The sequence below is a fragment of the Euphorbia lathyris genome, chromosome 2 (genome assembly GCF_963576675.1).
Source record: "Euphorbia lathyris chromosome 2, ddEupLath1.1, whole genome shotgun sequence".
Taxonomy (NCBI): domain Eukaryota; kingdom Viridiplantae; phylum Streptophyta; class Magnoliopsida; order Malpighiales; family Euphorbiaceae; genus Euphorbia; species Euphorbia lathyris.
In genome coordinates, this window is record NC_088911.1 from 20,775,396 (window position 1) to 20,798,327 (window position 22,932).

At 36.4% G+C, this 22,932-nt stretch overlaps 2 protein-coding genes across 2 annotated transcripts; one reads left to right on the plus strand and one right to left on the minus strand.

Annotated features, from left to right (window-relative positions):
- Positions 1–2,651: 2,651 nt before the first annotated feature.
- On the plus strand, positions 2,652–8,986 carry LOC136217175 (uncharacterized). Its single transcript, XM_066003761.1, has 8 exons — positions 2,652–3,074; positions 7,065–7,098; positions 7,183–7,395; positions 7,485–7,574; positions 7,665–7,730; positions 8,359–8,450; positions 8,534–8,581; positions 8,702–8,986. Exons 1-8 carry the CDS (start codon positions 2,716–2,718, stop codon positions 8,817–8,819), a joined length of 1,020 nt encoding a protein of 339 aa, XP_065859833.1. The 5' UTR covers positions 2,652–2,715; the 3' UTR covers positions 8,820–8,986.
- A 6,813-nt stretch (positions 8,987–15,799) lies between these two features.
- Positions 15,800–20,072, minus strand: LOC136216727 (uncharacterized). Its single transcript, XM_066003283.1, has 3 exons — positions 19,523–20,072; positions 19,373–19,467; positions 15,800–16,452 (listed from the first exon to the last, which is right to left on the minus strand). Exons 1-3 carry the CDS (start codon positions 19,989–19,991, stop codon positions 15,931–15,933), a joined length of 1,086 nt encoding a protein of 361 aa, XP_065859355.1. The 5' UTR covers positions 19,992–20,072; the 3' UTR covers positions 15,800–15,930.
- Between the last annotated feature and the right edge of the window lie 2,860 nt (positions 20,073–22,932).

Sequence of the window (22,932 nt, forward strand, 5' to 3'; positions counted from 1 at the left end):
GATTGTGTAATTCGCAGATAAAACCTTCTCCACTTTTACTCAGTGGCGGCCGAAAATCATTGCTTTCCAAAGAAATTAATTTGCTGGCCGAATGAATAGTGTATTAGGGTTAATTGTTTTAGGTTTTAGGCTTCTATATATAGTGTGGTTATTCCTAAACCTAATTGGTTAATTACAAAACTAATTTAATCCTAACATAATCACTTAAATAAATACCAATAGTATTTATTCTATGCAATTAGTTATAATTAGATTAAATTTAATTACCCCAATTAAATAAACAACACTAATTAATAAATTGACGTATTAGTTTGATTAATTATTCACGAATGCAATTTCATTAATTTACAAATTAATTAATTACATCCCGTAAACTAATTAACCAATTAAATACTCAACACCTAAATCTATTAATCAATTACATTGATACAAAGTATCAATTAATCAACCACCAATTAATTACCTTGACATTTTACTGTCAACCAATTAATTAATCTCATCCCTCCAGTGTACCGTTCTATAAGTTCTAACTCAGATGTTCAATGTGCACGATCCTATGGGACTGTCCTTAGCTAGCAGTAGGCTCACGGCCCACAGACAGTAAGTGGGTTCTAGCAAACCATTACTGCCCCTAACCAATACAGCTATTTCAGCAGTCTAAAGATGCAGAGACCCTGTAGTTATCTCTTAACTTCTTTTACCATTTGATATCGATATTATAAACTAGAGGCATGGCGGCTGTCATCCTCTCTGTTGTTTATGATATTTCTTGATCTTAAGTAGATTAATGAAACAGATAAGTAAACTACTTATCAGGGTGTGGCCACACACTTATCAATCTCACTTATCAAGTGGCCTGTGATATCATCTCACTATTACATGAGTGGTAATTCCATCACTTCAATATCAATACCAACGTGTTCACCTGTTCACCCAATCATACCCGTATTTAGCATCATGTTACAGACCTGTTAGGCGTATATCAAAGTGAACCGGATCCCATATTGATATTATAATGAAATCTGGTCTGAAGATAGTTAGAGACCTACTTAAGAAAACTAATGACACAACCACCATGTAGTTTTCTCGGGCGGATCGATCCAGTCACATGTATACAACATGTACCCATATTCACAACTGACTTATCAAGTGCTATGGCTAGTATCAATTACTACCATACAGTCATCGAATATACAAGTCTGTGGTCCTAATCATTCCCATGATAGAATAGACTTGGGATATGGTTTTACGATTATCAATCAATGGATTCTCTATTTATATTATAGCACAAGATATAAATGAACTAGATTAATGCCTTTATTAATGTAACACAAATAGTGTATCTATGCAAGAATAATAAAAAAGCATAATACAATATACATGAACCAATGCCTAAGAACTAGGGCACACCAACACCCCAGAATAAAACAACTAAAGAAAGGAGAAATTAAAGGTACGACTGACCTCGCAACGGTTATGACTAGTGTCGTAAGGAAGGTTCAGCAAAGCTCCGTCAACTAATATGTCCGGTACCCAGCAAGCGCGACTAAAACGGCAGAACCGACGGAGCGATCGACAGGTAACAGCGACTTCAAAAACAGCACGAGACGGTACAAAAGCAAAGAGGGAAAAGATTCTGGCAAAGTAAACCGAAAAAGAGGATTTACCCCTGCCTTGTATAGCCATCCAAAAAACGGAGGCGCCGGCAGAGCACGGTGTCCAAGGTGTCTTTTACGGCGCATGCAGAGGCATTTAATGAAGGGGTAATAAATTATGCACTGATATCCACAACGCATGCAAAGTTTCTGAACGGTCTCAAACGGGGAAATCGGGCATCTTTCTGTCCAGCTGTCTACCACTTGTTAAGAGAGGAATAAAATCCTTTCAAACTTATATCTCCTCGCATGAAATGCTCGGCTAACATCGCCGGGGGGGGGGGGGGGGGACCACTTGATTCGGATTATCACCTTAAGGCCCAAGAGGCCCACCAACGTCCGAGAAGCAGAGGGCCCCCCAGGCCCAAGTCTGTCCGATATAAATAGACCATTAAAGGAAGAAGGACGCATCGGGTAACTCATAACCTCTCTACTTCACTCACACTAGATTAAAAAGCTCTCTAAGAATAACTAACTGTCTTAATCTTCGGAGTATCCGCAGGGATCGATCCCCGCGCAGGGCCGATCCACGAGAAGGCAGGACCTCCCCGACGGAGCCCCGGATCACTATTCCGCATTCCCAGATTACTAGTTATGTTGGAAATTGATATTGGCTGATTGCTTACTTTCCACATTAGGCGATGTAATATGTGGTACTGATAAACAAAGGTTATACTAATATATTATTACAAATGTGACATTTACCTCCATTTCTTTATTCTAAGGTTTACTTTTCTTATATATTCATTTTGTCACTCGAATCTTTTACTTCATTTGTTTGAAAGTTAGGCCTAGGCATTATAAAATACATTATAATAACACATTTAAAGTTAACTAACATTGAATTTCCTTGTCCAAAATATATAATAAAACTTCAAACCCATAATTTATGAGAAAAACGTGATAAAAAAAATAAAAATAAAAAAAGCAACTAACCAAACAGTCAAATCTACCATTCATCCATGTTAAACCAATACCTAAAAATCATCCTCAATATGGTTGATTAAACAAAACACAAAGCATACCCTCTCCATCACATATTCACCATTTTTCTTCAGGTATGGCTCTGCCAGTATACTGGTATGATTTTGTATGCTTTGGCATAGTTGGTGCCTCATTTGCAGGGTCACTATGGGTGCTTTGGAGGAAAGAAATAGCTTCAAGAAATGATTATGATATTGACTCCAACTCCATCATCTACGAAAGTCTTCTGGTGGCTCGGCCTGATACAGATTGTTTCGTGGATGCTATGCCTCCTAATCATGTTGGCTCGTCTCAGTTATGGACCAGTTGCTGGAAAGGGGTGCACCCTGGATGGCTACTGGCTACTCGTTTTACTTCGTTTATGGTGTTGGGAGGTTTTATTCTGTGGGATCTTTCTGAATGGGATGCTTCCACCTTAGTCATGTACTATACTGAGTAAGTTTTAATTATTTGTTTTCATGTTTTTTTAGTTATTACTGATCATCATCGATCTTCCAATCAATTGTTTGACTAATATAGTGAATTTTGTTTCATTAACAAATTTTTAGATGATCATTAGTGTTAAGAGTTACAAAGTAGATTTAGAAAGGGGTGGGAGTTACTGGAACTCAATCTTATGATGATGATAGCGATTGATTAGTAGTTTGGACTTTTTGGTGGAAAATCAAATCTAAGGGATAAGGTAATAAAATGATTTTGGAAAATTGTTAATTCAACCTCATGTGTAAAATAGCATCAATTTAACATCAACAATATTTATAAAATGTAATTATAAAACTGTCTAATTATCTCGGAGAAGAAAATGATGGGATGTTAATTGACATCATTTTATAGATGTTGGGATTAATTGACGCCATTCCATAAACGTGTTGAATAAAGTGGTGAATTAAAATTGGAAAGAAATTGTTTTATTGCTATGAAAATTGAAACTTTACTGAAATTAAACATACAATCACACAATTTATTATTAAGAACTCATATATTATTCACTCACTTGCTCACCCTTTTGTCTAATTTAAATTTGCTGTACACACACAATTAATTTTGTATCTTGTATTTATAAAATCTTCGTGTTGTCCACTCTGTTAGAGTATATATCTTATATTATCTTGTTATCTTATATTATATAATATATATATACTCTAACACACTTTTTGCATGAGGATGTTTCTTTATATGTCGTTGACTCATTTGTTTTAGCTTCTTTAATAAATTTCACATTAGCGTACGTAAAATTTGGTTTACTTTGGCTTGTTGACCTTCGCACATGTGATTGATGTTCCTTATTGATGCTTATAGCAAGATTAGGTTTTCCTGTCCAATTGGGATCACAACACTGCTCTTTGCTGGTCTCCTTCGACCTATGTTGCCTTGATGTATGATTACAATATCTATTCGTTTTTCATTGTTGGCTCTCTAACCAATATTGGCAAGCCTTTCCTAGTTTAACCAATTCTCTCAAGCTATTGACTAGAGTTTCCAGCAGCAGCATCTCTTTGATGCTTGTCCTTGCGACAAATTTTGATTGCTTGTAAGCACCTTGTTTGCCTTTTCTCGATGTAGCATTTCCATCTTTTTCCATGTCTTTCTTGTACTTCTTTTTACTCTGCGATTCATGCACATTGGGCATCTCCATTAGTTCATGTTTCACTCTCTTATTGGGTGAAAACCGTTTTGGTGAACCTGCTGGCTTAATCTTCACCATCCTACTTTTTCGTGACATCGTCTCGTACAATACTGATTTTTCACGTCTGATTTTCCTCCTCAGCGGTAGCATCTCAGTCATTGCTTGTTGTTTACGCTTCACCTCTCCATTGACTAGTGGCGTCTGACTTTTTTTGGACATCTCTTTTGTTCCTTTCTTCATTGAAACGCTCCTCGATTGGTTCCTCATGACCACCTAGATCTTCAATAATTCCTATAAAATTGACAGACTGAACGGAATCCAGCCGCCTCACTAGTTCCTCATCCTCTTGCTGCCCAACAGCAAACACTTGCTTTTTCTTTCCATCTGCTATGGATGATTTGACTAGATCACATATCACCGGCTCTATCATGGCACTTGAGGTCTGAAAATTCCATTCTTCTTCGTTTCCTTCTTGAGCGTGTGCGGAAGTAACGACGTTTCCTTCTGCTTTCCTGTACCATCAATCTCATGCATAGTGACCTCTTTTGCCACAAACTTATCACTGGTTGTTCTTTCGTCGATACGCCTTCTCGTCTTCTTCATTATGGTTGTGAGTGTGGTGAGCTCCCCCTTGTTGCCAACTCCTTCCTTGTGGACTTTTCTGACATCTGTCTTCTTTAGATCTTCCTTCGAATCTCAATCTCACGGTTTTTGGATCCTTTCTCTCTTTATTAATAAAAAGAGCTCTATTTTCATCATTCAGTGAGACTTTAGCCATTTGTTTATCTAAAGCCTCTTGATTAGCTGGAATATTTTCTAATTCATTTAAACTTGGTTCTTTAGCACATCCATGGGTTGCTGTGACAAGTGCGTTAAACTCGGGATGCAACCAATGGACTATGATTCTTCTCATTCTTGTTTCATTGATTTTATTTTCAGGATCGAGTTTTGGACTTTCTTCACATAGAGTTTTAACTTTAGTAAAATATTAACTTACTGTCATGTCGTTTTACGATACGGATAATAACTCGTTCTCGAACTGTTGGAGTTTGGCATCATTTTTCTTTGTAAATAATTCCGCTAAAGTGTCTCATGCTTCCTTTGAGGTCTTGACATCTTTGATGCGCTGCAGCAAATCGTCCTTCACCGAAATTGATAAAGCATACATTGCTTTACCACACTTGACCTTCCACTTTTTAAGGTCATTTTGTTCCGTTGGAGGTGTTGTGTCATTATCTCCAACAGTCTCCCATAAATCTTGGCCGAGCAAATAAAATTGAATACGAGTACTCCAAATACTACAATTATTATTATTAAGTTTTTCCAGATTGCTTACCGAGGTAGACTTATCTGCCATGATAACTTGGTTATCTTCTTTAATGAACCAAGTAAGTTTCGTCACCGACCAATAATTTCCACAGTTCCGGACTGTGCGCTAAAAATATCTCGTACCGCCACAATCCTAGACTGTGAACTCCTACCACTCAATAACTAGTCCCTGACCGTCTGCTCGTACTCAACTATCGTTGCCTGATCACCTGCTTGCATTCGACCACGTACCGGTCCCATGACCGCCTGCTCTGATACCACTTGTTGAATAAAGTGGAGAACTAAAATTAGAAAGAAATTATTTTATTACTATGAAAATTGAAACTTTACTAAAATTAAACATCCACTCACACAATTTATTATAAAGAACTCATGTATTATTTACTTACTCACTTGCTCATCCTTCACACACACAATTAACCTTGCATCTTATTTATATTATATTATATCGGTGACCAACTAAAACCACAACCACATATTTATGTTAGTTACAAAAATATTAATCGGTGAAGATTCTAATATGGTGATTACAAGAAAAACCTAGAGAATTCTAAGTCGGTGATAACATTTAATAAAACGTTGGATTTAAATTTGTGTTATTTTCTACATGATGTCAAATTGTCACTTCCTTAATAACTTGTCATCATTTTGATACTTTATCCCCAAATCTAATTGTCCTAATCATGCATGCTACAAGTAGGTACCTTATAAATTTAATAGGCTTAATACAAACATCAATTTAAATTAAATCCCAACTAAATGTCAACTTAATAGAATAGAAGGAAAACTATTTCTGGATTCTAAACTCAAATTTGTAATTTTTTCAGAATGATTTCCTCTAAAGCAAATTTGCAATTTTCACTTGAAGTAACACAATTTTCTCAAACGGATTTGCAGATCTTAGAGTATAAAGGAGATCTATTCACGATTTTTAGCTTTACCAAAATTATTTCCTTGAACAGTTGCTTCAAAAGTTATTTTCAGCTAATTTTAGAACATGTCTAGTGGTCGTGAATTTATTGGCTGTGAGTATTACTCCAGGAATACCCTAAAGTTTTCCCTGGACAGAGCCAAATTACAAAGCAAAAATGTCTGCTTTACACCCATGATATACCATCTTTATGTGGACAATTTCATTTTTGAGTCCAGATTTATTAATTAACATTTCTTAATCCTACAAAATATTGAAATAACAAAGGCTCGAGTGGAATGTAATTTTTAGGTGTCATTTGTGCCTATGTGGTGAGTGCAAATCTTGGCGCAACCGTAAAAGTTGTTGTCGTGTGACTGAGAGGTCACGGGTTCGAGTCTTAGGAGCGGTCTCTTGCCAAAATATTGTTAGGGGAAGCCTCGTCAACCGTTTGTCTGACTACACTTCCCAAAAACGTTACCAGTAAATTTCTAGAAGCTCAATTGAAAAATAGTGCACTTTCTAAAATTCTAGTTTTTGTTGAACGATCGGTCTGCAGGTGGACATATGCTTTGGTTATGCTTTACTTTGCGGTATGTTAACCTCCTTTTATACTATTGAATTACCTTTAATGTTGTGATCATAATGATTAATTTGGTGGGAAATGTATGTGATAGCTTGCCTCAGTGACATCTGCATATGGAATTTGGTTTGCCTCAGATGAATCTGTTCATCTAAATGGTGAATTTTTGAGAAATGATGTGGAAGATATTTCAGTAAGCAACTCCATCAAAATAAAGGGGAAAATAAAGTTGCAAAGTCATTATGCTGAAGAGGCCATAAAGTTAAGAGCTGGAATTTGGGGTTATTTTATGCAAACTATTTATCAGGTCATCATTTCTTCTGCTTATATATGGTTTGTTCATTTTGAATTTGAAGAATTGCAGAAAACTTATTTTGTGAAGTTATTGTAAAATAGACATGTGCAGGTGCTGTTATCCTTACAGATATTGTGTTTTGGTGTGTTATAGTTCCATTTGGTTCCAATGCACATCTTGGACTCAACCTGGTAACTGTCTTTCTTCTTTTTGTAATTTCTATGCATTATGAATAGCTCAAAGATTTGAATTTCTTGTTTCTGTGTTGATAAAATTGACAGCTGATGGGTTGCTTGCACACTCTTAATGCTGTTTTTCTAATCCTGGATACTGCTCTTAATAACCTTGTAAGTATCTATGTAACAGTTTGTTCTAATGCTATACCTATGTTATCCGTTTTGGTTCAAGTTTTATTCTTTAAGTCTCGTCACTTTTAAAACGTATTTACATGTATTACAAACATACTTTACTGATAATGCACAATCATTTCCAACGTGATATTCAGTTGATTCTTTAAGTTTTTCAGTCACTCCTTACTCAACCTTTCTATTTTGGCATCACCCACACTGGATCAAATTGTTATAGGTTTGTCAATTCCCGCTTGATACGTCCTCAAACCAACACATTGTATGTTGAAAGTCGGTTTTGATAGCAATTGAAAGAACTTGATCCAATACCAAATCCAAATTATAGGACTTTAAAACGTATCTACGTGTATTGGAAACACACATTATATATATATATATATATATATATATATATATATATATATATTACTAACTCTCTTCATTTTCAATGTCGGATTCAGTTTATTCCTACCTCCATTATCATTTGTTAGGATTTCTCATTTTCAAGCCTTCTATTCTGATTCATCCACTCCGACCCAACTAGTTACAGTTCAAGTTGTATACTTTTTCAATTTTTTATATCAGGAATAAATGCTTGTGATTTAATATTGGGATATCTTGTTTGCAGCCATTCCCATGGTTCCGGCTAGCATATTTTGTACAATGGAGTTGCCTTTACGTTGTTTTCCAATGGGTGGTTCATGCCTGTGGTATGACATGGTAAGCATGAATTGTTCAGATTATTCTAATTAATTATCATAAATTTAGATTAAAGAGACATTAATATGTTAATTGGGATACAGGTGGCCATATCCATTTCTGGAGCTGGATGTACCATGGGCTCCTTTTTGGTATGTTTTCCAATCTCATGTACCTTATTATATAACATGTACAGTAGAAGGCTGTCAATTTAGGATATGATAGAGACAACATGTTTGACACTCCTAATAAGATGCTACATATGGGTGCAGGTACTTGGCCTTGGCTGTGGTTCACATCCCCTGTTATGGGATATATGCATTGATAGTGAAAGCCAAAAATTCAATTTTGGCAAGATGGTTTCCTCATGCATTTGTGAGATCATACTAATTTTCCCCAGATGACATTAATTTAATAGTAATTGATTATGTATATAAAAAAGGAGGGTTTCCTTAATGTCATCCTTATTCCACATTGGGGGGAAATGCCAAGCATTCATGTCATACTGTTTTATTTTTGGGCCTGTTTTTTCCTAATATATATTTTGTTTGGTACTATTTATTAATCAGTTTTTATTTTTGTTGTGTGCGATTAACTTTTGAAATCCTTTACTACAGTGAAGAATAACAATTTACGATTATGTTTATACGAACACAACTTTTATGATCTTATTTACACCGTCATTTAAATTTTAATAAACCTCTTTTCATCAGACTTATCAAGACTAGAAGATTGTTAGAAGAGGTACAAATTGCAACACAACTTCTAGTGTTGCAATACAAATTTTTTTTTAGAAAGAAATTATTATTTTTTTTAGAAAATACATTCGTAGAATTTTAGTTTATGTATTTATTTATGTTTAGTTTTTTGACTGAAGGTTGGGACTCGAAGGCAGGACGGACATCCCAGCTAGGTTGGCACCCCCAACACGACCAACATCCCGAATATTATTGATAAAAAATGAAAATTACAGAGGGGGAGAAACAGAATAAAGAATGAAAAAAGTAAAGGAAAAGGTAACAAAACATTACAGAAAGCGCACATGAGCTACATTACATAAGTCGTCAAGCACTAGTGCCTGACAGAAGTACAGAGCTGAGTTCCACCAGCAAGTAGACGAAGCAGATTGTCCATGGCTTGCCAGTCGATCCGCTGCTTGGTTGCCCTCTCTAAAAATATGCATGGCTTGCCAATTCATAACAGATAGTTGGTTGAGGCATGTTTGCCAATCTCTTCTAATTCTCCAAGGCATATCATTCCGTCTATTTTTCAACGATTGGACTGCAAAGGTTGAGTCTGATTCTATCCAGATGTTTCTCCAGTTTCTCTCCCATGCAGCATTGACAGCGAATATGATTGCTTTTAGCTCAGCAATGTGAGATTGCGAGCACCTAATAGGGAAAGCGAAGCATCCGACAACGAAACCTCTTGCATTGCGAAAAACACCCCCTGCTCCAGCATCACCTGATGAGTTCGCTGCCCCATCAGTATTCACCTTTATCCAGTTAGCCGGGGGAGCCAGCCATCTCACAGTTACAAAATTGGGCTCCGGAGGTGGCCGTTCCGCACTAACAGAGGAGGCGCAACCCTCTTTAACAAGAATTAGCAGCTTATGTTTGAGGTTTTGGATTGAAGGGAGATCGGCTTCGAAAATCGCACGGTTTCTGATGGTCCAAATGAACCATATGCAGGTGACTACTGCAAAGTTCCACTTCTTTTTCCTATCCCTTCCAAGTCGTATCGCATACAACGCCCGGAAGAAATCTGCAACAACATGATTATAGCAGTAAAATAGCCCAAACATGTTAAAAATCATAGACCACAGTTCTTTGGCAACCTCACAAGTGATAAACAGATGGGAGAAGGATTCTTCTTCAGATTTACACAATTCGCATCTCTGTGCAAGATGAAAGCCGAGCTTTTGTAACATCTGCTGAACCGCTAATTTACCGTGAAGTAGTTTCCAACAAGTTGCTGCTCTCTTGGGAGGAATGATCGGATTCCAAAGGAACTTGCTCCAGGCAACACGGGCTGCAGAACCGTGATGTGCATAGAAGGCCTTGGCTGTCAGCTGCCCCGAGTCTGCGGGTTCCCAAATGCAAGAATCAGCTCCATTTATCACTTCAATCTGGAGAATCCTTTCTCGAATGTCATCAGGTAGCAGCTGCAGATTATACCATCCTCCATTATGCCTGAAGTTATGGATCGGATCATACAGATTAATCGGCAGCTTCTTCGGGATTTCCCATTGATCAGCAATCGAAGGCACAATCCAATTATCAACCCAAAAGTTCAGCTCCGAATCTTCACCAATCCACCATACCGATTCTGTTTTAATATCATCAATGATCACTCTCAACGACGACCAGATTGAGGAATTCAAAATGTATTTTTTGCTCAAACCAGAAACTTCGAAGAAACGAAGCCGAAGCAAGCTGACAATGAAACCACTCCCTTGGATCAGCTCCCAGCCAAATTTTGCAAGAAGAGCCTGATTAAACAGCCTGTAATTTTTTATCCCCAACCCGCAATTGTCAACATGCTGGCAGCAAAGGCTCCACGGAACCGTAACAAGCTTCTTACAATCCCGGTCTCCTGTCCACAGGAAGTTCCTCACTACTTTATTAGCCTTCTGAATCAGAGCTGTAGGCCAACGGTAGACAAGGAAGGAATGCACCAGGGCCCCAGTCAGAGCCGATTTAATGAGGGTGAGTCTACCCGCAAAGGATAGCAAACGTCCACGCCAGAGGTTGAACCTGCTGAGAAACTTGTCAAGGAGAGAATTTAAAAAGCGAGCTCTAGGCGCTCCTTGGAACAACGGGACTCCCAGATAAGTAAAAGGGAGAGAAGCTTGCTGTATGTTCAGAATTGCAGCTAGCCTTCCCCTTCTGGAGGCAGTGATGAAGTTACCAAACAGAGCCTGAGATTTGTTCCAGTTGACAGCTTGACCAGAGTAAGATTCATACATATTGAAAATGTCTCGTATACATTTCATGTTTTTTGCCGTGGCTCGTGTAAAAATCATCATATCATCAGCATATAGGAGATGCGAGGGAAAGCTAGAATTCCTCGTGTACTGCATGGGGTCGAGTCTGCGCTCATCAACAAGCTTCGATATCCATCTTCCAAGGAAGTCCTCTGCTAATCCAAACAAAGTGGAAGAGAGCGGGTCCCCCTGACGGACTCCACAGGAGCAACCAAAATATCCTCTAATCCCTCCTCCCAGAGCAATTGAGATTCTTTCCGACCTCAGAATCTCCAGAATCCAATCTTTAAATTTGAGAGAGAACCCAAAAGATTCAAGAACCGCCAGAAGGAAATTCCAATCAAGCGTGTCAAAGGCCTTTCTGATGTCAATTTTCAGGGCCATGTTACCCCCAAAACACTTCTTTTTAAGCAGATTGACACCCTCAGAGGCCGCAGCTATGCACTGGTGAATGTTTCTGCCTGCAATGAAACCAAATTGGTTGTCTGAAATGATACTGGAGGCAATCGGAGCAAGCCTGTCAGAGATAATCTTTGAAATTATCTTGTAATTGAAGTTACCCATCGCCACAGGCCTAAAATGTTGAATTTCATTTGCTCCCTCAACCTTGGGAATTAGCGCAATAATACTTGAGTTCGTCCCAGGTAGCATGTAACCCGTGTCAAAGAAGCTAAACACCATTTGACAAACATCATTTTTAACAATGTCCTAAAACTGTTGGTAAAATATACCTCCAAAGCCATCCGGGCCAGGCGAGTTGTCCCTATTCATGCTAAAAACAGCATTCCGAACCTCTTCACTAGATGGGCGCATCAGAAGATTGTCATTATCCGCGTCAGTCACACAATTGGGGATAACAGAACTGATGTTATCAAAGTTAGGGTGTCTTAGGCTGCCAGTGAACAAATCTTCATAATAGCTGACCACATGATTAGCTATGGCCTGCTCATCATAGGTTATTGTGTTGTCAATGAGCATGGAGTCCAAAGAGGATTTCACCTTTTTGATTTTGGCCGCTCGGTGGAAGAAATTGGTGTTTCTATCTCCAGCAGCCAGCCACTTTTCCTTGCTTTTTTCTCTGAGCAGCAGTTCCTGTCTGAAGAGCTGTAATTCCAGATCCTGCTGCGCTTCCAGTTCCTGAGCAAATCTAGCATCATCTGGACCTTCACTAGAAATTAGACTTTGAATATTTTCAAGCTTTGCCATAGCAGCAGAGATATTGGCGTCTACATGACCAAACACCTCCTTATTCCAGATTTGTAACTTGGGCTTAAGAGTCTTGAGCTTGTAACAGAGAAGCTGAGCAGGGGGAAGAGAGACGTTGCAAGAGTCCCAGTGATCAGACACGAGCTTTCGGAGAGAACTATGCGTGGTCCACATAGTAAGGAATCTGAACCTGCTTTTCCTGCTGATGCCAGAAGTACAGGAGAGGAGAATCGGACTGTGATCGGATTTGTTACGAGGAAGCACTGAGCAGTTTAATCTGTCCCAACCATCAATGAAGTTACTGTTAGCTAGAGCTCTATCCAGCTTGCATTCCACGTGATCCTCTCCCCTTCTTCCATTCGTCCAAGTGAACTGAAGCCCAGTGCTATCTACCTCACAGAGCTCCCCATTCCGAATGAATTCTCTAAAGTCCCTGCAACTACTTTAAGACGGACTTCTACCTGTTTTTTCATGAGCTCCTGTTACTTAAAGTCACATGTTGATCATGATTGATGACAGTGAGGCACCGATTCAATTAACCAACCTTACAAAGAACCCAAATAGAATTTAAATCATTACGGGCAACAAGCTGCAGGCCAATGGAGTTCCAGAATAGATGAGAAATTCTATATTGATCATATATATTTTAATAATATATTCTATGCGTCAATTCTAGAATATAATAAAACATCCATAAATTAATAATGTTGGAATCATAAAATTTTATTAATTTATAAAGATATTAATTTATCGAGTATAAAATTAGTAATCTAGCCCAAATCGGAACCATAATAAATTATTATTTTAAAAATGTTATTAATTTATCGAATATTAATTTATTTACTGTATTTAAATTGGTAAATTTTCTATATTTTATACAATGTTCAAAAGACTAAAATAGTTTTAATAATCATTATCAATCGTTTTAATCAATACAATGTATATTTAATTAATGGTAGACATTATGATTACTTTGTTTTTAACAAAGTAACCATAGCTTGAACCTTAATGAATATATGATATTCCACAATTAAATTTTAGTATAAAAAATATATAAGTAAAATAGAACATAATATTAATAAAAATAAAGGTATAACACGAATCTAAATCTAGCCACCAAAAAACTTTCAATTTCTACATCCAAACTTTAGGGTTTTCTTCTAGCTTTTAACTAGAATATCTAGATTTAGGTGGCTTAAAATAATGAACTTTCTTGTAAAAAAGTTAAAGGTTATTAGTTTTTTATATAACAACACAATTTATAGGAGTCGTTCAATAATATTATTATTATTTTCGCGTGTGGAATATATAGATGCAATACAATTATATATTCCACAAGAAAGGGAGTAATAGGTAAAAAATACAGGATAAGAGATAATAGGTAAAAAAAAACAGGATAAGAGATAAAGTTCCAAATAATCTCCAAGTTTCAAAGATTTTATGTCCCCAAACAATGTGGAATCTTCCCTCCCACCACCATCAAATTCTTTCAATCTATCTTTTCATGCTTCATACTTAGAATGGAAGCATAATGTGGAATCAAGGTGCAAAGGATTTGACAGCACAATCATCTAACGTGTCACTTTCTATTAATGAAACCTTTAATAACAACATTTGACAACGGTTGGGACTAAAATCACATTATTTTGTAAGTAGAGCCTATTAACTCTTCCCAAAAAAAAAACTTTGAAGATATTTTGGTACATTGTACAATAGTTATTAAAGGCGCAGGGCGCACTAAGGCGCAAAGAGGGTCCTGGAGCCTTGGCGCAAGGAGCAATTTAAGGCGCGCGCCCGAGCGACTCGAGGCGCACCAAAAAAAAAAATCATAAATTCATAATACCAGTCACAAATAGTCAAATACCAACAATAAAACCATAAAATGCATGAGTTAAGTTCTAGTTATCTACTAAGGCATAATGTCTGTTGCGATATGTGTAGTAAAAACTTTCGATCTTTGTCCGTTTTTGTTTTTCTTTTATTTTCTGAACTTAAAAAACCCTAAAATACCTTAACTCTAAAATACCCTAAATTACCTTAAGGTATCCAAGGCACGCGCCTGACTGACCAAGGCGCTAAGGTTGGAGCCTTAGCCGAGGCACGCCTCTAACAACTATGCATTGTACCCAAAAAAAAAATTATAGAGATGAGAAATGGAGATTGTGGTTGGACATAGCTGAAGAAGCATGTTTTGAAATTCTCTAAAGGTCAACAATTATAAAGAGCATTACGAAGATCCCAAATAACTTGAAAAGTGATCTATGAGGAGTGAGCAATATGATATACTTATGAGGAGTGAGCAATATCCAGAAAGTGGAGATGATGAAATCATCCTGTCTGGGTACTACAACCTAACCTTGAAGACAATTTCAAGGCATAATAAATAATAAATAAACCAGTTCATCCAGAACAAAAAATTCAATCCAATTAAATCATGAACAAACTTGTTTTTGTTTTTATTTTCTTTAAACTTCCTTGGGAATCCCGGCATGTTTTTTATTTTTTCAAATTCATGTTCATATTGAACAAACTTTGATAGAAATCAGTAGCATACTTTGAAGTTTGAGAGCATTTAAATCTTAGGCACACCCAGCAAAATAACATTAAAAAAAAAGGGAAGAACAATATCATTGATCAATTAGCAACATGAATTTCAAACAGAGAACATAAAGGCACTTGCTAAATTATAGACAAGTTCTTCAATTTTGCATGTTCCAAATCATCCCAACAATTTGTGCTGCAATTCAAAGTTCTGTTTTTTATTTTTTCAAATTCATGTTCATATTGAACAAACTTTGATAGAAATCAATAGCATACTTTGAAGTTTGAGAGCATTTAAATCTTAGGCACACCCAGCAAAATAACATTAAAAAAAAAGGGAAGAACAATATCATTGATCAATTAGCAACATGAATTTCAAACAGAGAACATAAAGGCACTTGCTAAATTATAGACAAGTTCTTCAATTTTGCATGTTCCAAATCATCCCAACAATTTGTGCTGCAATTCAAAGTTCAAACACTTCCTGTGTACTTTTGGTGTTTCAATTTCGGATTAAAATACATTGGATGCGCCACTATATTATTATAACCATCTTACTTAGAGGAGTTCTCTGTATATTTCCTGTATGCTTAGCTTAATATATGAAGCTCAAACAAACAGCATCATGACCAATAAGTAAATGTAAATAGCTAATTATCCATAATTTCCAAAAATTGGCATCCAAACAAACTACTAAAACATAAACTACCAGGTCTGCAAAATAAAACGATAATATTCAACAAATTGAAAGCATAATCAATCTCAAAATCAGTCGCCGCCGGCTTTCTGATAAACATAGGTAAGGCCACACTTACCACAGTAGTGCCTGTCAAAATGATTGGCCATAAAAGTACCGGCTCCGCACTCGGCGTTCGGGCACTCTTTCCTCAACCTCTGCACCTTACCGCTATCATCAACCTTGTAAAACTGAAGGACAGCGAGCTTCACCTTCTTCTTCTTGTGCTTGATCTTCTTTGGCTTTGTATAGGTCTTCTTCTTTCTCTTCTTGGCACCACCCCTCAATCGGAGCACCAGGTGCAGAGTCGATTCTTTCTGGATGTTGTAATCGGCGAGAGTCCTTCCATCTTCCAGTTGTTTCCCGGCGAAGATGAGTCTCTGCTGGTCCGGTGGGATTCCTTCCTTGTCTTGGATCTTTGCCTTCACATTGTCTATGGTGTCTGAGGACTCAACCTCAAGAGTTATGGTCTTACCCGTCAAAGTTTTCACGAAGATCTGCATATTTGCCGACCGATGCAGAGAGCAAGGAAACGGAGATTTTCGGCTAGGGTTTCAAGTCTTTGGTTTATATCGGAAGGGATTTTTAGGGTTTTGATAAAACTATCTTATTGCCCCCTCTCTGATTATTTATTTACCAAAGCCCTTTACTTGGATCTGGGCCCAAATAATTTCCAGGTTTCTGGCCTTTTAACTAGATTGTGGGTTTTGAAGATATATGGCCCACTAAATAGAGCAAAATTTAGAGAGAAAAAAAATTAACAGATAAGTTTAAATTTGTTGCTAACTTTTTAAGAAATAAAAAATATTGTTGCTAACTTTTTGTTTTAAGTGTAAATACACTTCTAAGTAAGAAATAATGAAAAAATTTCTATCAAAAAAATAATAATAATAAAATTTTCTCCTCAATACTTCCAAATTTAAACAATTTTGTACTCAATAATAACAGTACATGAATAAATTTTGGACCCAAATAACACAATTGATATACATAACTCTTGCATATCAATTGTAGTTGTCGCATTCGTCACAAATGTGACAGCTCTTGTCGCATTTCGTCACAAATTTCGTCATAAATGCGACAGCAATGGAGGAAAATTGAGAAAATTTGTGGGAAATAGAGGAAATTGAAATGATATCATTACAGATGAAGAAAGAAGCAAGACCAATGAGAAAAGCAAGCGTATAAGCTAAAAACATACCATTTCTACGGGAAATTGAACATAATACGTCAATAATCTCAAAAATCGATAATGATTAGTATCAGAAATTGAAGAAGAAGAAGAAGAATAAGAAGAAGAAGAAGAAGAAGATCGATGATTGAATAGAACTAAGGGTAATTTTGTCCAAAATGGTTGAAAGTGTCTAATTTGGTAAGATGGAAACAAAGTGAGTTAGATATGTAAAAGGCCCCTCTTAATTGGACTAGATTTGTAATTAGCCTTTTTCTAAATTGAAGGAGGGCATAAATCATGGATCACAACATGAATCTGGCGAACATATTGTAGTTATGAAAGTAAAACGTAGAAGGAAATAAGATGTTTTAAGGCGGAGGCAGTTTCAAATAATAGTTTAATTATGGATCCAAAAAACAGGTTACAGGTAAGCTGTGCTGGACTAACCCACCAATCATCATGAATCTGTTAGCCTGGAACTGTCATGGACTGGACAACCCATGAACAGTTGGCGTTTTAATAGAACTTGTCCAAAATTACAAACCATTTATTATTTTTCATTATCGTATTCCTATAAACTTTTCGGTTAGGGAATGTGAAGCTATTGATTTTCGAGAGGCTCTTAGGTGGATCAAATTCAAGGGTTTGGATGGTGTGGAGGTGGGGATCAGATGTGTTGTCAGTGGTGGAGCATATTCATCAAGCATACTTTCGTTCTTCTTATGGTTCAATTATAAAAAATTATAAAAGTCATATTTCTAGTATCAATAACATTTCTGTCAGATTTATAGGTCGTTCTATAAATGGGATTGCCTATGTTTTAGCTAGATCTTCTCATTCCTTGTCAGAACTTATGAAGTGAGTACTGTCCCTCCAGATTTTATTTTACATTTCGTATATGTTGATTTCATTTAATAGAACTTATTTTTCTTCGAAAAAAAAGGGTTAAGGTGCAAAAATACCCCTAACGTGTTGGGTAATGAACAATTTTATCCCTAACATCTAAAATGATGCAATTATACCCTTAGTGTTTGTAGTCAAGAGCAATTTTACCCTAACGTTGATAATTTGGATCAATTTGGGAAATAATTCATGAAACTGTCTGCTTGGTCATGAATCTTGCCATATACATTTCACACGTGCTATGCATTTATCAAAGACTCAACTAAAACTCTCAAACAGAAATTGACACATGGTAATTGTATCATTGTCACCAAACAATCCGGAGTCATCTCTCTCACAAGCAATATCCGATCTATCAATTCCTATTCATAATTAGGGTGAAAACATGACATAACGCGCTGAGGCATAGAGAGTTTAACGGCACATTCATTTGTTGTATCGATTTCTATTAATGGTACCTTTAATTGCTGCATTTTATCAGCATTGGGATCGAAATTGAATTGTTTTGTATGATAGAACATAAATTAACTCTTCCTCAAAAACAAAAACCTTGAAGCTATTTTAGAATCTCATCTCAAAATAATGGAGATTGTGTTGTGGTTGGGGATATCGATGGTGTTAAATTTCTCTAAAGAGCATAGCGAAAATCCCAACTAACTTGGGAAGTGATTTATCAGGAAAATCCCAACTAACTTGGGAAGTGATTTATCAGAAACTTCTCAAGGAGTCAGCAATATTCTATACTTTTGAAAACATTACAAGAAGGAATGAGCATCCAGAATTAAGGACTGAAGTGAAGATGATGAAAAAATCCTGTCTGGGTACTACAAACTTCAAGGCATAATAATTAATAAATAAACAAGTTAATCCAGAACAAATAATTCAATCTGAAGATCCAAATATGTTCAAGTTCATCCCACTTGTTTTTTTTTTCTTTAATCTTCCACGGAAATCCAAGAATGTTTTTTATCTTTTAAATTCATGTTCATATTGAACAATCTTTTATAGAAATCAGAAGCATACTATGAAGTTTGAGAACATTTAAATCTTTGGCACACCCAGCAAAATTACATTCCAAAAAAAGGGGGAAGACACAATATCATTGATCAATTAGCAACATGAATTTCAAACAGAGAAAAAAAAATGCATATCAAACAGAGAAATCAATTATGCAACTTGCTAAAAGATAGACAAGTTCATCAATTTTGCATTTTCAAAATCATCCCCATAATTGGTGCTGCAATTCAAAGTTCATACACTTCCTGTGTGCTTTTGGTGTTTGAATTTAGGATTAAAATACATTGGTTGCGCCACTATATTATTATAACCATCATATTTAAAAGACTTTTCTGTAGATTTCATGTATGCTTAGCTTAATATATGAACTTGAAACAAACAGCATCATGACCAATAAGGAAATGTAAATAGCTAATTATCCATAATTTCCAAAAATTGGCATCCAAACAAACTGCTAAAACATAAACTACCAAGTCTGCAAAATAAAACGATAATATTCAACAAATCGAAGCATAATCAATCTCAAAATCAGTCGCCGCCGGCTTTCTGATAAACATAGGTAAGGCCACACTTACCACAGTAGTGCCTATCAAAATGATTGGCCATAAAAGTACCGGCTCCGCACTCAGCATTCGGGCACTCCTTCCTCAACCTCTGCACCTTGCCGCTATCATCAACCTTGTAAAACTGAAGGACAGCGAGCTTCACCTTCTTCTTCTTGTGCTTGATCTTCTTTGGCTTTGTATAGGTCTTCTTCTTTCTCTTCTTGGCACCACCCCTCAATCGGAGCACCAGGTGCAGAGTCGATTCTTTCTGGATGTTGTAATCGGCGAGTGTCCTTCCATCTTCCAGTTGTTTCCCGGCGAAGATGAGTCTCTGCTGGTCCGGTGGGATTCCTTCCTTGTCTTGGATCTTCGCCTTCACATTTTCAATGGTATCTGAGGACTCAACCTCGAGGGTTATGGTTTTCCCAGTCAAGGTCTTCACGAAGATCTGCATCTTTCCCGCCGATTCAGAGAACAATGAAACGGAGATTTTCGGCTAGGGTTTCAAGTCTATGGTTTATATCGGAAGGGATTTTAATTTTTGTGGGTTTTGGTAAAGTTACCTTATTGACCCCACTCTGGGTATTTATTTAGGAAAGCCCTTTACTTGGATCTGGGCCCAAATAATGTCCAGGTAAGGTAACCACTATATATTTCTGGCCTTTTAACTAGATTGTGGGTTTTGAAAATATATGGCCCATTAAATAGAGCAAAATTGAGAAGAAAAAGAAAGGGCTAATTACAAATCTAGCCCAATTAAGAGGGGTCTTTTACATATCTAATCCACTTTGCTTTCATCTTACCAAATTATACACTTTCAACCATTTTGGACAAAATTACCCTTAATTCTATTCAATCATCGATCTACTTCTGATTCTTCTTCTTCTTCTTCTTCTTCTTCTTCGTTTCAACTTCTTCTTCGGTTCATCTTGTTCAATTTCTGATACCAATCATTAGCTATTTTTGAGATTATTGACGTATTATGTTCAATTTTCCGTAGAAATGGTATGTTTTTATCTTATACGCTTGCTTTTCTCGTTGGTCTTGCCTCTTTCTTCATCTGTAATGGTTTCGTTTCAATTTTCTCTATTTTCCATAATTTTTCTAAATTTTCCTCTATTGATGTCGCATTTGTGACGAAATTTATCGCATTTCGTCACAAATGCGACAACCATTGTCGCATTTCGTCGCAAATGTGACAACTCTTGTCGCATTGTCGCATTTCGTCACATATGCGACAAGAGTTGTTGCATTTGCGACGAAATGCGACAACTCTTGTCGGATTTGTGATGAAATGCGACAAATTTCGTCACAAATGCGACAGCAATGGAGGAAAATTTAGAAAAATTGTGGAAAATTGAGAAAATTGAAACGATACTATTACAGATGAAGAAAGAGGCAAGACCAACGAGAAAAGCAAGCGTATAAGCTAAAAACATACCATTTCTACGGAAAATTGAACATAATACGTCAATAATCTCAAAAATCGCTAATGATTGGTATCAGAAATTGAACAAGATGAACCGAAGAAGAAGTTGAAACGAAGAAGAAGAAGAAGAAGAAGAAGAAGAAGAAGAAGAAGATCGATGATTGAATAGAACTAAGGGTAATTTTGTCCAAAATGTTTGAAAGTGTCTAATTTGGTAAGATGAAAGTAAAGTGGGTTAGATATGTAAAAGACCCCTTTTAACTGGATTAGATTTGTAATTAGCCCAAAAAGAAAATGGCAAAAAGCATCATTAGACTCTTAGATCTTTTATTTTTTGGTTCATTAACCTTGTGATCTTTTATTTGGATACATTAAACCTCTAATTATTTATTTTTGGTCTTATTAAGCTCTTGATGACCAAAAACTTAATTTTGAACATAAAATTCAGTTAACAGACGGTTATTCATTGCACCTGCATTCGAAATTTGTATTTTTTCACTATGTGAAAGCAGTTTTGGATGTGTAATGTGGTTGTAGGAAAATTTTAAAAATCTTAATTCAAACTGCAAAAATATTTTTTTAATAATTTCAAATATTAATAAAGTTTTTTTTAACAGTCTCTTGATGGTGTTAGAGGAAAGTTGCTTCCATACATGGAGCATGGTGACATTTTCTTTGCTATTATCTGTCACCAAGTTTGGAAATGGAGAAACGAGGAGATTTTTGGAGATAAAACTGTTTTTATGACAAACTTAGCTGATTTCTTCTCGAAAAAACTTTTCTCTATTATCGATAGTTTCAAAGGAGAGTCCCTTGCCAGAGCCTCTCAGTGTTGTGATGTCCATCTCGTGGGATGGAGCAGGCCAAGAGAGGGGGTTGTGAAGCTGAATACTGATGGTTCCTGCCTCAGTAACGGTAAGATTGCGGCTGGAGGTGTGCTTAGAGATGTAGGGGGCGTCTGGCTTTCTGGGTTCTCCCAGAATTTAGGGTTGGGTTCTTCCTTTTCTGCGGAGCTCTGGGCTATTCTTACTGGAATCAATCTTGCTAAAAGGCTGGGTGTTAAGAGGCTCTCTGTGGAGTCTGATAATTTGGAAGCAATCAAAATGATTTCTGAGAATCATTCTATGGGTCTTAACAGTCGCAACCTCATCAAAGCTATTATAAGGCTTTGCTCCTCCTTTGAGTTCGTAGAGTTCAGACACATTTTTAGAGAGCAGAATCGTGTTGCTGATCGCTTGGCGGCGGCGGGCCATGAAGGGACGTTAGGCGTTACTACCCTTCCTGTTTCCCCTAGTTTCATCTCTCATCTTCTCTTAGAAGATAGGATTGGGGTTAGCTTCCCTAGGCTAATTCCTGGGTAGTTTGTTGTTATTCGTTTTTCTTTTCCTTTTCTACCAAAAAAAAAAAAAAAAAAAAAATAAAGTTTTTTTTTGAAACAAAATACAAATAAAGTTAATAATGTATTTTTAACAGAGTTAGATGTTCATAACTTACTAATTTGGTCATAAATGACTTAATGAGACCAGAAATAAATGATGAGAAACTTAATGTATCCAAATAAAAGATCAAAAGTTTAATGAACCAAAAAATGAAAAATCAGAGACCCAATGATGCTTTTTGCCAAAGAAAATTCACAAATCAGCTTTAAATTTGTTGCTAACTTTGTAATAATAATAAAAAGACGGTTTGTTGCTAAAACTTTTTTTTTTGAAGTACTGATATACCATATAAAATAATAAAATTTTATCCGCAATGTTTTCAACTTTAAATAGTTTTGGACTCAAATAACGATACATGAAGAAATTTTGGACCTAAATAACATAACGTATAATACATAATTCTTGCATATATGTTTAGAGACGAAGTCAGGTGAAGCAAAACGCTGGAACCAAAGGGGACGCAGCGCGGTATACTAGCAATGTATTGCACTTTATAATGTGGTCTGGAAAGTCCAAATAAAATATTG

What these genes read in the sequence shown, in the direction of transcription:
- LOC136217175 (XM_066003761.1), top strand. Translation starts at nt 2,716, where the DNA reads ATGGCTCTGCCAGTATACTGGTATGATTTTGTATGCTTTGGCATAGTT. An exon ending in TTAGTCATGTACTATACTGA is followed by an intron (nt 3,075 to 7,064) that starts GTAAGTTTTAAT and finishes ATCGGTCTGCAG; the next exon opens with GTGGACATATGCTTTGGTTA. An exon ending in ATACTGCTCTTAATAACCTT is followed by an intron (nt 7,731 to 8,358) that starts GTAAGTATCTAT and finishes TCTTGTTTGCAG; the next exon opens with CCATTCCCATGGTTCCGGCT.
- LOC136216727 (XM_066003283.1), bottom strand. Translation starts at nt 19,991, where the DNA reads ATGCAGATCTTCGTGAAGACCTTGACTGGGAAAACCATAACCCTCGAG. An exon ending in TCAGAAAGCCGGCGGCGACT is followed by an intron (nt 19,468 to 19,522) that starts GATTTTGAGATT and finishes TTTATTTTGCAG; the next exon opens with ACTTGGTAGTTTATGTTTTA. An exon ending in TCCTTATTGGTCATGATGCT is followed by an intron (nt 16,453 to 19,372) that starts GTTTGTTTCAAG and finishes CCAAAGACTTGA; the next exon opens with AACCCTAGCCGAAAATCTCC.